We start from the raw sequence: 15,274 nt of genomic DNA, 5'->3' as shown, positions 1-15,274 counted from the left end.
TTACACTTTGTTCCTGTATCCATTATAGTTCCTGCCTGGCTCCTGTAGCTCTTCCAGCCAGTGACATCTACCTACCGAATTCTGACTCAGGCTCCTTGCCAGGTACCAGAGGCCAGTTTCCTCTTCATAGTGCCTGGGGACATGAGACATTCCCTAGGAACCAGGGACCAAACTCATTCTGCTTCCAGAGGCACTGGAGGTTGTCACAACTACCTCTCCACAGTTACTTACGGACCCGGGCCACATGACAGGTCCCACAAAGCCCGTAAGTCTTTCCCAGAAGACCTCGGGCAGCAGCACAAATTAGGCCAAACCTGGAATGAGAGCTTTTCTCTGCCATCACACTGTCCTCTCTGAGACATGGAAAACTGGGGGCTCCCATAAACTTGACCCTTTCATGTTGGTAGAACACAACTATGTCCTCAACACACCCCCACACAATGAACAGAACCCTCAAGATTAAAAATGGCTGAAAGAATAAGCATTTTATTATTGTACAAACACGAGCAACGAGAGGCATGCAGTTCCGGGGCTGGATGACGTGAGACCGTAGGCATCCACAGAGAGCATGACACGAGATCAAAAAGTCCATGAAGACAAACCTTTGCAAGCTTCCTGGAAAACCCATCTCGTGAGCCAACTCTTGCCACACCTAACCCAGACAAAAGGAAGGAAATGAGGCCCCTGATGGTCCGTGGAGGCCAAACACGACTGCAAGGGACTGTGGAGACAGCACAGAGGTCCGCCTGCCTGAGCATGCTGAAGCGACAGACACACACGGTGGAGCTTTGCCAGATGGTAACGGTAGGGCGGCTTTGCCACTGGCAAAGGGGCTCAGCAGTTTACAACGTGCAACACAGCTCCCGAACGCACCTCACATACCAGGCGCTCCCAAGGAATCTCCCCAGCGTAGATGTGCACAAGTGTGAGCTACGACTTGTGAATGATGGCTCCCTCACAAAGCCTGCTCTCAGAGCTTCACTCTGGGGAAACAGTCAGGCTGAATGAGGAGACAGCACATTCGCTGTACAGCTGAGGCCTTTGTCCAGGGTAGACTTTCCCGTGCTGAAAACGGTTTAGTCTTTGGGTGAAGGCTGTCCTATGTCCGATGCACACACGATCCCTGCTGGGAATTCTCAAATGAACTATAAGTTGGGGCATTGACTAAAGGATCTCCCACATTTGCTGCAGTATTAAGGCTTCTCTCCTGTGTGAATCTTCTGATGGAGAACAAGTGTGTGTTTGCGGTTAAACTCTTTCCCACATCTGCCGCACACATAAGGCCGCTCTCCACTGTGAACTTTCCAGTGCCGGATCAGATTCGGCCTCTGGGTGAAGGCTTTCCCACACCTGCTGCACTCGTAAGGATTTTCTCCAGAGTGAACTTTCTGGTGCTGAACGAGTTTAGAGATGCAGCTAAAGGCTTTCCCACATCTGCTGCACTCATAATCACTGCCGTGAATTCTCCAGTGCACGTTAAGGTGAGAGCTCTGGCTAAAGGCCTTCCCACACTCACTGCACTCGTAAGGTCTCTCTCCAGTGTGAGTTCTCTGGTGCAGAAGGAGCGTGTGTTTGCGGCTGAACTCTTTCCCGCACGTGCTGCATACATAAGGCCTTGCTCCTGTGTGAACTTCTTGGTGTCTAATGAGGTTAGACTTACTACTGAAGAATTTTCCACAATTGCCGCACTGATAGAGTCTTTCGCCAGTGTGAACTCGCCTATGTTCAATGAGGCCAGAGATTTGTCTAAAAAATTTCCCACATTCGCGGCACTCATACGGCCTTTCTCCAGTGTGTATGGTCTCGTGTTTGAAAAGGTCACAGCTTTGGCTAAAGAGTTTCCCACACTGGCTGCACTCATAAGGCCTTTCTCCAGTATGGATTCTCTGGTGCCGCGTAAGCGTGTCTTTGCGGGTGAACACTTTCCCACATTCAGTGCACCTGTGATGCCTCTGTCCAGTGTGAAGGGCTCCGCCAAGCCCGGTGCTCTTGTAGGGCTTCAAAGGCATGCAGGGGACTTGGTGCTGAGGAAGGCCAGAGGGGGCTGGCAAGTCCATCCTACCCTCCGTGCACATGGAGGTCTTCTCTGACACGTAGGGTCTGCAGCTTTTCACGGAGGCCCTGCCCTCACCTCTTCGGAAGGGCCTCTCTCCAGCGGGCTGCTTCTGGTGCTGACGGAGGCTGGCACTGAGAAACCATTGCTTCCAGCGCGCCCCCCGTGCGGGCGGCTTCGGCCTGGCCTCTCCCTGCTGGCGTTCAGTCAGGTATAAGATTTCTTTCAACGCTGAGCCAGAGCTGTCACGTGGGCGGGTCTTCGCACCTGCCTCAGGAGTCCTGACCCGGGACACTCCTTCTGAGGAGACAGAGGATGTATCATTATCCCCCACTGCACACCAACAACCTGAAACCAGAGAAGCGTTGCTGACACGCATGCTGGACTCTGCGGACGCACAACCCCGTCACAAATGAGTGTGTGACGCATACAGGAACACATCGGCAGGACCGTTTACGGGACAAGGGAGGTTGGGACAGGTTAAGAAATGGGCTGAAAACACAGAACTGGGTCTCTGAAGGTCACAGAATGGCGGAAGCCCCCCGAAGACAAGGATATGTGCACAGAGTACGGCAAACGGCTTCCGGGAGGAATCTGGCTGCCGAGACAGGGGAGTGCTAGGCAGAAGGGCACGCGCAGGCCCAGGAAGATCCACTTACAAGTGTATAGCCGGTGCTCGAGGATTATTTAAGGGTATGGGCCCATCTCCTGACACGTTAAGTGTCAACGCTGCAGAACAACGTTGGACTGAGCAGTGGAGAAGACCGGGTGCAGGGCAAATGAGACGGCAAGGGGCTTCAAGTCAGACGGGAAATAAGCGACGACGTCAAGAACGGGGAAGGATGGGAATGCTGTGTGGCCACCAGCCTTGAAACCAAGCACTGGTGTGCAAAGTTAATTCTGCTGGTTTTGAACCCCGCCTTGATATCATGGCCCTCCCCCACATGCACTCACCAGGTCCAGGTCCCTTCTGAGCCTCTCTTTCTGTGGCTGGGGTCACATCCACCCGGTCAGGCACCCAGGGATCTTCCCTTTGCTTTGGTTGTGCGACTAAGCGTGATGTGGAGGGTGCAATTCCTGAGGGAGACACAGGACAGGTGAGTGGCCACTACCGGCCAGAGCAACTCATCCCACGATGCTCCACAAGTTCAAAAAAAAAATTATCACCAAAACAAAAACCTTGAAGGCAGGTTTTGCAGGCACAAAGGTCCTGCAAACTCCTGGTATAAGTAAGCCCCAGAAAATGTCACCTAGAAAAAGGGAGAGGAACTTTAGGCACAGAGGTACCATAGTTCTGGAGAGATTCACCAGCCCAGAAAATGCCCAAGACAAAGGCATCCATGGGGCAAACCACACACTGTGACTCCCAAAGCCTTAGCTGTGTGGCTTCGGGATGGGGTCACTAAGAGGCGAGAACACTCCATACGGCTCAGACCTGGCACCCACAGCGCCTACTCCAGGAAGCCTGGCAGGGAAGCAGTGCCTGTGATCTGACCAGGGAAGGACACAGCGGTCCGTGGCGAAAAAGAGAAAGATGGGATTGGTGTGCGGACCTTACCCAGTGAGGCTAAAAGTGCAAAGTTCTCGAGCATCACATCCTGATATAAAAGTCTCTGAGAATCATCAAGGAGCATCCATTCTTCCCACGAGAAGTACACAAACACGTCCTCAGAGATCACACAGCCCTGCAATGACATGGCCAGCGGGGTCCAGGAAAAGTCTCTTGACTGAGTATCCCCACTCTACCCACAACAATGTCAGGCTCAGCCACATCCCCATGTGCCTGCCAGTTCCTCTGGGGTGCCCTAAATCATGCCTCCTAGACATAAACCTAGACTCACTGCTCTCACGGAAGCCCCCAGTAGCAGGGCTGCAGGACCATCAGTGGACACTCTCCCCTCTCGTGCACGTCACTTCTCAGACCACACCCCCACACACACCTTCAGTCACCTAGCACCACTCTTCTTGCCCACACCAGACTCCTCACATGTTGCCCTGCAACGAGCACAGAGAGAACGCTTGGCAGTACATTCGGGATCCCATCTTGCAACAAACCTCAAGTGGCCCCAATTGCCAAAGGAAAGCCCCCATTCCTGCTTTGAAGGCCTCTCAGTCTGGACCTTTCCTTCAATTTCAGGCACCCAGAACTCCATGCGTATTTCGGGTACCTGCAGCCTTCTTCCAATTCTCTGCTGCACGTTGTATTAGTTTCCTATAGCTGCTGTAACAAACCATTACCACATTGTGGCTTAACACAAATTCATCTCCTTACCACTCTAGAGACTATAAATCCAAAATAACACTCACTAGGATAAAATCAGGACTGTGTTCCTTTGGGCAGTTCTACAGAAGAATCTGTTTCCTTAACTTTCCCAGTTTCTCAAGAGCTCATGCAATCCTTGACTCCTTGCCCTATCCTCTGTCTTCAAAGCCAACATATGTTATCACTCTGACCTCTGTTTGTTTCCTCAAATCTTCTTTGACTCTATTCTTCTGTGATTACACTGGGCCCAATGGATAATCTCTCCATTTTAATATACTTAATTCAATCATATACACGAACGGGGCGCCTGGGTGGCTCAGTCGGTTGAGCGGCCGACTTCGGCTCAGGTCACGATCTCACGGTCCGTGAGTTCGAGCCCCGCGTCGGGCTCTGTGCTGACAGCTCAGAGCCTGGAGCCTGTTTTGGATTCTGTGTCTCCCTCTCTCTGACCCTCCCCCATTCATGCTCTGTCTCTCTCTGTCTCAAAAATAAACGTTAAAAAAAAAAATTTAAAAAAAAATCATATACACGAAGTCCCTTGTGATATGTGAGGTAACATATCCAGAAGTTCAAGGGATTAGAACATGGACATCTTTGGGAGGCATTATTTCATCAATTATACACATGCTTTATCCTCAGTAGTCACAACTTCCTTATCTCCACCCAATCCTCTGAACATTAGTTTTACGACTGACTTCCCCAGTTCAGTGCATAGTGCAGCATGTTCACAATTTTGAGTCACCTCTAACTCCCTACCTTCCTTCTCACAATCCACATCAAACAAAACAGGCCCTAGTAAAGTAACAAACAGAAAATACAATCTGGGGCACCTGGGTGGCTCAGTCAGTTAAGCATCTGACTTCAGCTCAGGTCATGATCTCATGGTTCGTGAGTTTGAGCCCTGTGTCAGGAGCTGTGCTGACAGCTCGGAGCCTGGAGACCACTCCGGATTCTGTGTCTCCCTCTCTCTCTGCCCCTCCCCCACTCTTGCTCTGTCAATCTCTCTCTCTTGAAAATAAACATTAAGGGGGAGGGGAAGGAAAAAAAAAAAAAGAGGTTAGAGTGGGAGAGAGCCAAAGCATAGGAGACTGTTAAATTTCATATATTGAAATAAATAAATAAATAAATAAATAAATAAATAAATAAAAGAAATAAAAAAAAAAGAAAAGAAACATTAAGAAACACACACACACACACACACACACACACACAGACCTCCCTTAAAAAAAAACAAACTAGCCACCAGGAGGATGACTCTGGAAGTTCTGCTGTGACCAGAAGCACTGGCAGGAAAAGACCTCCTCTCCTGGCCCATCATTGGCTGGGAGCTGCCACCTCATGATGCAGAGCCTTCTGGGTATTGTAGTGACTACCACCCCACGGGGCTCGGACAGGAAGCCAGGGTGGTCAGAGTGGAAGGCAAAGAAATCATTTATTGAGAGCCTACTGTGTGCTAAGTCTGCCAGTTGCTCCCAAGCCACAGCAGGTGTCCCATGTCCTAAGCATGAATGAACTGGCCCTGGCTATTCTGGAGGTTCAGGATTCGTAAATCCCAGCCTCACCCCTCCTAATTTGGGACGCAAGGGGAACAGTTTCACCTCCAGGGTGTGAAATGAAAAATGAAGACAAAACCTCCCTGGTAGACCTCTGTGCAGTTGTTTAAATGTTTCTCACACATAATGCTCCATTCATTAAAATGGCAGGAAAAAACAGTCTGTATATATTGGTGAAGTTATGTATAAAGCACTTCAAATGGTGCAAGGTGCACATTTAGTGCTGGATACAATCCTCATCACCACCAATCTGGGCTCTCATATACCCATGTGGCCGAAGAGGAGTCCGTGCTGCCCATTTGCAGACTTAAAGACCGTATCTATCAAAATTCAAATACACATACCCCAGACCAACAAGTAGCCTTAATAGAAATGATTAAAATTTTTAAAGGATGGAACAGTGTGTACAACCTGTGACATTCAAAACTATTCTAAGAAAAAACAATCAAACATACAGAATGCTATACGTTTCTGTGTGTTTTGGGTAGCCTGTTGCACTAAGGTGATGTTTTTCTAAGCAAGATGATTCAAGATTTACAATTTAAAAAATATTTTTCGGGGCGCCTGGGTGCCTCAGTCGGTTAAGCATCCGACTTCGGCTCAGGTCATGATCTCACGGTTCGTGAATTCATGAGTTCGTGCCCCACATAGGGCTCTGTGCTGACGGCTCAAAGCCTGGAGGCTGCTTCAGATTCTGTCTCCCTCTCTCTCTGCCCCTCCCCCACTCACAGCCTGTCTCTGTCTCTCTCAAAAACAAATAAACATTAAAAAAAAAATTAAAAAAATGTTTTTCCTCAGGACTGAATTGTAGCTTAGGGTGGACATCATTTCAAATTTTGTAGCACATTTCTTCTGTATCTTCTGTTCAAATTCACAAACTTTGAACTTGAATTACAACCAATCACACAGTGTTTAGGTTCCAATTGGCAATGGAATCTGCCAGACGGCATCTAACTTCAGGGCCTCAGCTCTAGAGGAAAGCTAACCTGGGTTTGCAGTAAGTAACTCCACTACTGATTATGATTCCTTGAGCATGGCCTCACCTCTCCAAGCCTCCACTTCCTCATTTCTGACGTGGGGAAATACTAGTATACAAAACATATGGTGATTGGAACTATTTATTACCTCGGGAAATACATGCTATCCTCTGGTCATTCTCCCAACAGCACTTCAGACCCTTCCCACCGGAGGAAAGAGACTCCTGACCATCCACATCTTCTTAACCTGCACCCTTGATTCAGAGGGTTCCAGGTGCTCATCTCCTGTCCCCAGCCACCCTCAGGTAAACTGGGTCTCACATGGATCTGTGTATTCAGTGGAAGCTCACACTGAATTCCTGACTCCTACCCACCAGGTTCAGTGTCCCAACAGGACAACGTCCCTTGATACTGAAGACCAAACGGGGTACTGCACACTTCTGGGGAGAAAAAGTAAAGCCGATGAATTCTATGGAAAATGTCACACCATTTATTTAGGACACCTTTAATTTCTCTCAGCAGAAGAGTTTTGTAGGTTTCAACAACCAAGTTTTCAGTAATATTCAAATAACTTTGTAGCCTTCAAAAAAATATTTAAAAATGAATGTAATGTGGGGCGCCTGGATAGCTCAGTCAGGGTTAAGGATCCAACATGGGCTCAGGTCATGATCTCGCTATTTGTGGGTTCAGCCCCATATCGGCCTCTGTGCTGACAGTTCAGAGCCTGGAGCCTGCTTTGGATTCTGTGTCTCCCACTCTCTCTGCCCCTCCCCTGCTCACACTCTGTCTCTCCCTCTCCCCAAAATAAATAAACATTAAAAAAAATTTTGTTAATGAATGTAATGAAGTAACTTAAACATATTATTCTGATTCCTAAGAATTTTATTATTTGATGCTATAGAATTGACCTGTAACAATTTCATCATTCAATTTTTGTGTTCCATGCATTGTTGACATATAGACTATAGTTCACTTACATCTGTCTGTCTACGCTTCATATGTGTATTCATACATATATGTAAAGGGAGAGAACCTGTACACAGCACTTTACATTTACTTATGCCAGTGAATTTTTTGTACCAATTGATACGATAATTTTTCCTTAACCTGTTTAATATGTTAGATAACATAATGTTTTGCTAATATTAAAGCAGCCTGGCATCACTGGAATACATCTCTCTTGGTTATGGTGTATAGTACATTTTATACATTGCTGAACTTTGTTAATATAGACTTAATGTTATTTGTATCAATATTCATGAGGTTAGTTCTAGTATACTTTTCAGATGACTTAGAATTCTCTTTATATTCTAATATGTGTTCTGGAAGACAGTTGTATTTGGTATTAATTTCTAAACTAAAATGTGTTTGTATACTTTTCACATGCCTGATAGCCACTTGGGTACCCACTTCTACTGACCGCTCATAATTTGGGCATTTAGACTGGAGTCTTATTTCTTGCTCTGATTAATGCTATTTCTTTGTATGGACTATGCATTGATCCCTTCACAATTTTAGACATTGGAGATATCCTCTCTTGATTTTCTTGTTTCCAGTATAATTAACATACAGTGTTATATTAATTTCAGGTGGACAATATATTGATTCAACAATTCTACGTGTTATTCAGTGCTCATCATGATAAGTGTACTCTTATTCCCCTTCAACTTTTCCACTCATCTCCGACCCACCTCCCCTCTGGTAACCACCAGTTTGTTCTCTATATTTAAAAATCTTGTTGGGGCGCCTGGGTGGCTCAGTCGGTTGAGCGTCCGACTTCGGCTCAGGTCGTGATCTTGCGGTCTGTGAGTTCGAGCCCTGCATCAGGCTCTGTGCTGACAGCTCAGGGTCTGGAGCCTGTTTCAGATTCTGTGTCTTCCTCTCTCTCTGCCACTCCCCCGCTCATGCTCTGTCTCTCTCTCTGTCAAAAAAATAAACATTAAAAAAAAAAATAATAATAAAGTAAATAAAAATCTTGTTTTGTTTCATTTTTTTTCCTTGTTCATCTACTTTCTTTCTTAAATTTCACATACAAGTGAAATCATAGGATATTTGTCTTTCTCTGACCAATTTTCACTTAGCATTACACCCTCTAGGTCCATCCACATTATTGCATGTGGCAAGATTTCATCTTTTTTTATCGCTGAAAAATATTGCTTTGGATATACATACCATCTTGCCAGCTTGCATTCCCACCAAAAGTGCACAAGGGATCCTTTTTTTCCATATCCTCACCAATACTTGTTGTTTCTTGTGTTTTTTATTTTAGCCATTCCAACAGGTGTAAGGTTCATTTTGTGTGTGTGTGTGTGTGTGTGTGTGTGTGTGTGTGTGTCTAATTTACTTATTTTTAAGAAAGCAGGAGAGCAAGCAATGGAGGGGAAGAGACAGTGAAAGAGAGAATCCCAAGCAGGCTCTGCACTGCCATGTGGGGCTCGAACTCAACGAACTGTGAGATCATGACCTGAGCCAAAATCAAGACTCAGACGCTCAACCAGATGAGCCACCAAGGCACCCCTCATTGTGGTTTTGATTTTCATTTCCCTGATAATAAGTGATATTGAGCATCTTTTGACAGGTCTGTTGGCCATTGGGATGCCGCCTTTGGAGAATTATCTGTTCACGTCTTCTGCCCATTTTTGAACTAAATTCTTTGGGTATTTTTGGTGTTGAGTTGTAGAAGTTCTGTATATATTTTAGATACTAACACTTTATCAGATATATCATTTGCAAATACTTTCTCCCATTCAGTAGGGGTGGTCTTTTTGTTTTATCATTTCATTTGCTCTGCAGAAACTTTTCTTTGGATGTAGTCACAATATTTTATTTTTGCTTTTGTTTCCCTTGATTAGGAGACATATCTAGAAAAATGTTGCTATGGCCATAGACAGAAATTACTGTCTCTGCTCTCTTCTAGGATTTTTATAGTTTCAGGTCTTCCATTAAGGTTTTTCATCCATTTTTTTTTTGTGTATGATGTAAGAAAGTGATCCAGTTTCATGGTTTTGCATGTAGCTGCCCAGTTTTCCCAACACCACTTATTAAAGAGACTATCTTTCTCACTGGATATTTTTGCTTCTTTTGTTGAAGATCAATTGACCATATAATGGTGGGTTTACTTCTGAGCTCTCTGTTCTGTTCCACTGATCTATGTGTCTGTTTTCTGTCATTACTATATTGTTTTGATTACTAGAGCTTTGTAGTATATCTTGAAAATTGGATTGTAATACCTCCAGTTTTGTTCTTTCTCAGGATAGCTTTGGCTATTTGGAGTCTTTTGTAGTTCCATACATATTTTAGGATTATTTGTTCTAGTTCTGTGAAAAATGCTGTTGGTATTTTAATAGGGATTGCATTAAATGTGTAGTTTGCTTAGATAATATGGACATTTTAACAATATTTGCTCTCCCAATTCATGAGCATGGAATATCTTTCCATTTGTTTCAGTTATCTTCACTTTCTTTCATCAATGTTTTATAGTTTTCATAGTACAGTCTGTCACCTCTTTGGTTAAGTTTATCCCTAGGCATTTTATTATTTTTGGTGCAATTATAAATGGGATTGTTTTCTTACTTTCTCTTTCTGCTAATTCATTATTAGTGAATAAAAATGTAACTGAGGGGCCCTTGGGTGGCCCAGTTGGTTAAGCACCAGATTCCTGATCTTTGCTCAGGTCATGATCTCATGGTTTGCGAGTTCAAGTCCGTCAGGCTATGCACTGACAGTGTGGAACCTACATGGGATTCTGTTTCTCCTTCTCTCTGTTTCTTCCTCTCTTGCACTCACACTATCAAAATAAATAAATAAACTTTAAAAAAAGTAAATAAAAGTGTAACTGACTTTTTTAAACGTTTATTTATTCTGAGAGAGTCAGAGACAGTGCAAGTGGGGGAGGGGCAGAGAGCAAGGGAGACAGAGAATTCCAAGCAGGCTCCGCACTGTGAGTGCGACCCCAATGTGGGGCTCAAACCCATGAAAACAAGACATCATGACCTGAGCAGAAAGCAAGAGTTGGATGCTTAACTAACTGTACCACCTAGACTCACCAAAATGCAACTAATTTGTATCCTGTGACCTTACCGAATTCATTTATCAATTTTAGAATTTTCTGGTGGAGTATTTCAGGTTTTCTATATAAAGTATTATGTCATCTGCAAATAGTGAAAGTTTTACTTCTTCTTCCTTACCAATTTGGATTCCTTTCATTTCCTTTTGTTGTCTGATTTTATGGTTAGGACTTCCAGTACTATGTTGAATAAAAGTGGTGACAGTGATGTCCTTGTCTATCTCCTGATCTTAGGGAGAAAGCTGTTTTTCACCATTGAGCATGAGGGTAGCTGTGGTTCTTCATATATGGCCTTTATCAAGGTGAAGTATATTTCCTCTAAACCTACTTTGTTGAGAGTTTTATCATAAATGGATGTTGTATGGGCCACATGACTGGCTCAGTTGGAAGAACATGTGACTCTTGATCTTGGGGTCATGAGTTCAAGTCCCACATTTGGTGTAGAGATCACTTAAATAAATTAGAAAAACTTTTAAAAAATGAATGGATGTTGTATTTTGACAAAAGCTTTCTCTATATCTACTCAAGTGATCATGTGGTTTTTATTCTTTCTCTTGTTGAGGTAATGTACCACATTGATTGATTTGTGAATACTGAACTCACCCTTGTATTCCAGGAATAAATCCCACTTGATTGTAGTGAATTATTTTTGTAATGTTTGGTTTGATTCCATTTGCTAGTATTTTGTTGAAAATTTTTACATCTATGTTCATCAGACATTGGCCTGTAGTTCTCTCTCTCTCTCTCTCTCTCTCTCTCTCTTTTTTTTTTTTTTTTTTGGTAGTGTCTTCATCTGGTTTTGGTGCCAGGATAATACTAGCCTTGTAAAATGAATCTGGAAGTTTTCCTTCCTCTATTTTTTGGAATAGTTTGAGAAGAATAAGTATTAACTCTTCTTTCAATGTTTGGTAGGATTCACCTGTGAAGCCATCTGGTCCTGGCCTTTCCTTTGTTGGGAGATTTTTTTTTACTCATTCAATTGCATTGCTAGTAATAAGTCTGTTTAAATTTTCTACTTCTACCTGATTTAGTTTTAGGAGGTTATAAGATCCTAGTAGTAATTTATCTATTTCCTCTAGGTTGTTCTATTTGTTGGCATATAATGTTTCATAATATTCCTACAATCCTTTGTATTTGTGGTGTTGGTTATTTCTCCTCTTTCATTTCTGCTTCTGTTGGAGTCTTCTATTTTTAATTAAAAAAAATTTTTAATGCTTATTTATTTTTGAGAGACACAGAGAGAGACACAGCATGAGCAGGACAGGAGCAGAGAGGGAGACACAGAATCTGAAGCAGGCTCTAGGCTCTGGGCTGTCAGCACAGAGATCGACACACGGCTTGCACTCTGAGCCACCCAGGCACCCCTCTATTTTTAATTTTTATTAATTTTTGATAAGTGTGGCTAAAGGTTTATCAGTATTGTTGATCTTTCCAAAGAACCACCTTTTAGTTTCATTGATCTGTTCTATTATGTTTTAAGTTTCTATTTTATTTCTGCTCTAATCTTTATTATTTCTTTCCTTCTACTGGTTTGGGGTTGTTTGTTCTTCTTTTTCTAGCTCCAGCACAGAGCCCGATGTGCGGCTCAATCCTACAACTAGGAGATCATGACCTGAGCCGAATCAAGAGTTGGACACTTAACTGAGCCACCAAAGTGCCCCTGGAGCAATCTTTTATACATATTTATTGAATCAAGTTAGCCGAGATGTTGTGTTTTCCATATCCTTACAGTTTTTGTGTGTATTCTATTAATTATTAAAATAATTTTGAGGGAGACGTGTCTAGCTCAGTTGGTAGACCCCTGATCTTGGGGTCATGAGTTCAAGCCTCATGTTGGGTGCAGAGATTACTTTAAAAAATAAAATAAATAAAAATATTTTAAAAGAATTTTTGAAGGTCTGTTCTTATGTACGTTACCATTCTTGTATTTTCTTGATTAAATTACTTGTTTGATACTGTAAAATATCCCTATGTTATCTTTGGTAATATTACTTTCCCAGAAGTTTACCATTTTTTTAAATTTTTAATATTTTTTGAACTTCACCATTTCTTATATTAATCACTCCAACCTTCTTATTAGTATTCATATCTTATTCCACTCCATTCCTTTTAGCTTATCTCTATTTCAGTAATGAGGGATCTTTTATAACAGACTGTATGGAGTTTTCCCATGCATTTAATACAGTCTGACATGAGGCACCTGAGTGGCTCAGTTGGTTGAGCGTCTGACTTCTGCTTAGGTCATGATCTCACGGTTGGTGAGTTTGAGCCTGCATCAGGCTCCTCCCTGACAGCATAGAGCCTGCTTGGGATTCTCTCTTTCTCTCTCTTTGCCCCTCCCCAACTTGTGCTTTCTCTCTCTGTCTCAAAATAAATAAAATGAACTTAAAGAAAAAACACACTTTTTAATTTTTTTTTTCAACGTTTTTTATTTATTTTTGGGACAGAGAGAGACAGAGCATGAACGGGGGAGGGGCAGAGAGAGAGGGAGACACAGAATCGGAAACAGGCTCCAGGCTCCGAGCCATCAGCCCAGAGCCTGACGCGGGGCTCGAACTCACGGACCGCGAGATCGTGACCTGGCTGAAGTCGGACGCTTAACCGACTGTGCCACCCAGGTGCCCCAACACACTTTTAAAAAAAATGTTTTTTATTTATTTTTCAGACAGAGAGAGAGAGAGAGAGAGAGAGAGAGAGAGACAGCGCCAAGTGGGGAAGGGGCAGAGAGAAAGGGAGACTCAAAATCTGAAACAGGCTCCAGGATCTGAGCTGTTAGCAGAGAGCATGATGTGGGGCTTGAACTTGTGAACCACAAGATCATGACCTGAGCCGAAGTCGGAGGCTTAACTGACTGAGCCACCCAGGTGCACCTGAAAAAAACAAAACAAAACAAAACTTTTGAAACTAAACACACTTAAGGGGTGCCTGGCTGGCTCCTTCAGTGAAGCGCACAACTTTTGATCTCGGGGTTGTAAATTCAAGCCCTACGTTGGGTGTAGAGATAACTTTAAAATCTTAAAAAATACAATACAATACAATACAATACAATACAATACAATACAATACAATAACATACTTAAGAATTCTACCCCTAATTCTGATCTCCAGGCCTTGACCTAGCCCAGATCACCATCCTCACCCTGTGGCCATCTCCAACCCAGCCCATTCTCCCACAACCCCAAAGCTTCCATCCCCAAACCCCATGTGACACCTCCAAACTGAGACATCTAACAATCAACCACGTCCAAAATTCAACTTCTGATCCCTTTGAAACCTTCCTACTTTGACTTATTGATTTCCATTTTCAAGACGTCCGTGAAAAACAATAGAACAGCAAAAATTAAAAAGTTAGTTTTTCACTCCTTACTCTCAATCACTGCCACTTGTGTTGCAGCAGTAAATAGTGTTGGTTCTAACCTTAAAATCTATCCAGAATCCGACCACTTCTTCCCTTTCCTCTGGCACTACTCTGGTTCACCCATCGTTAAAACACTTTTGGGAGCCCGGTACACTACGTACTTACTGGTCTCCAGGAATTCATATTCCCCGCCCGCCCTAATCTAATCTAATTTTTGCTGAGCGCAAAAAATGTGGCTACTTTTGAAGCCCGGCCCCCCCCCCCCCCAACACACACACACACCAAGTCCTTCTACTCAAAATCTGATGGCTCCCAGAGTCCTCACAATGAGTGCAACTTCTCACCCAAGGCGTGAGCCCTCACACTCTGCATACTGCAGACGCAAGACCCCAGACTCCGGTTTTACTCCGTCTCAGTCCCGCCCAGGCCCTGCACCAAACGGCCCCTCCCCTACTGCCAGCTCCCGCACCCCGTCACGCCGGCGCTCAGACACTGGGCCCCAGCCCGCGAGCGCCTCCCCGGCCCGGACACCGGGACCCGGGCCGCAGGGACGCGACCAGGCGCCCCGCGCTCGGGCCTGGAGGGTCTGGGTGGGGGAGGGCGGGGAGGGCCCGGGGGTCGCGCGTTTACCTGAGGCGGGTACCTGGGCGCAGCCGCCGCCATCGGACTCTGTGGGCGGGGCGGGAGACGCCGGCTCTAGGTCGGGGACGCAACCACAGCTGTCCCAAGTCTCACCCCAGCGGCAGGGCCACGGTGGGCGTCGCCAACGCCGAGCCTCGGATTTGTCGCCACGAAACGAGGACAACGCCTCCGCCTCCGGCCTAACCAAGCATTCAAAGGCCCCGGCTTGTGTAGATCCTAACAAAAAGTGAGAAAATGCCGATTGCAAGGAGGATGCCAGGCCCGCCCAGTCGCCTTTCTCACGCACGAAAACGCAGCTCTCCTGGGCCTTCATTGGACGTGCGGCGAGTAGGCTTCTGGGTAATGTAGTTCCCCATGAGCCT

General features: G+C 44.7%; 1 protein-coding gene across 3 annotated transcripts; it reads right to left on the bottom strand.

The window, feature by feature from the left end:
• Window positions 1-340: 340 nt before the first annotated feature.
• On the bottom strand, window positions 341-15,274 carry ZNF671 (zinc finger protein 671). 3 transcript variants are annotated; one of them, XM_042969900.1, is made up of 3 exons: window positions 14,901-15,274; window positions 3,008-3,130; window positions 341-2,401 (listed from the first exon to the last, which is right to left on the bottom strand). In XM_042969900.1, the coding sequence occupies exons 1-3, from the start codon at window positions 15,223-15,225 to the stop codon at window positions 1,194-1,196; spliced, it is 1,656 nt and encodes a 551-aa protein (XP_042825834.1). In that variant the 5' UTR covers window positions 15,226-15,274; the 3' UTR covers window positions 341-1,193. The 3 variants fall into 3 exon arrangements, with proteins under 3 accessions (XP_042825834.1, XP_042825835.1, XP_042825836.1); XM_042969901.1 differs by having other exon boundaries at window positions 341-2,353; XM_042969902.1 differs by having other exon boundaries at window positions 341-2,350.

The sequence above is a fragment of the Panthera tigris genome, chromosome E2, assembly GCF_018350195.1.
Source record: "Panthera tigris isolate Pti1 chromosome E2, P.tigris_Pti1_mat1.1, whole genome shotgun sequence".
In the NCBI taxonomy this organism is placed as follows: Eukaryota; Metazoa; Chordata; class Mammalia; order Carnivora; family Felidae; genus Panthera; species Panthera tigris.
This window is presented reverse-complemented; position numbering and strand designations above follow the sequence as displayed.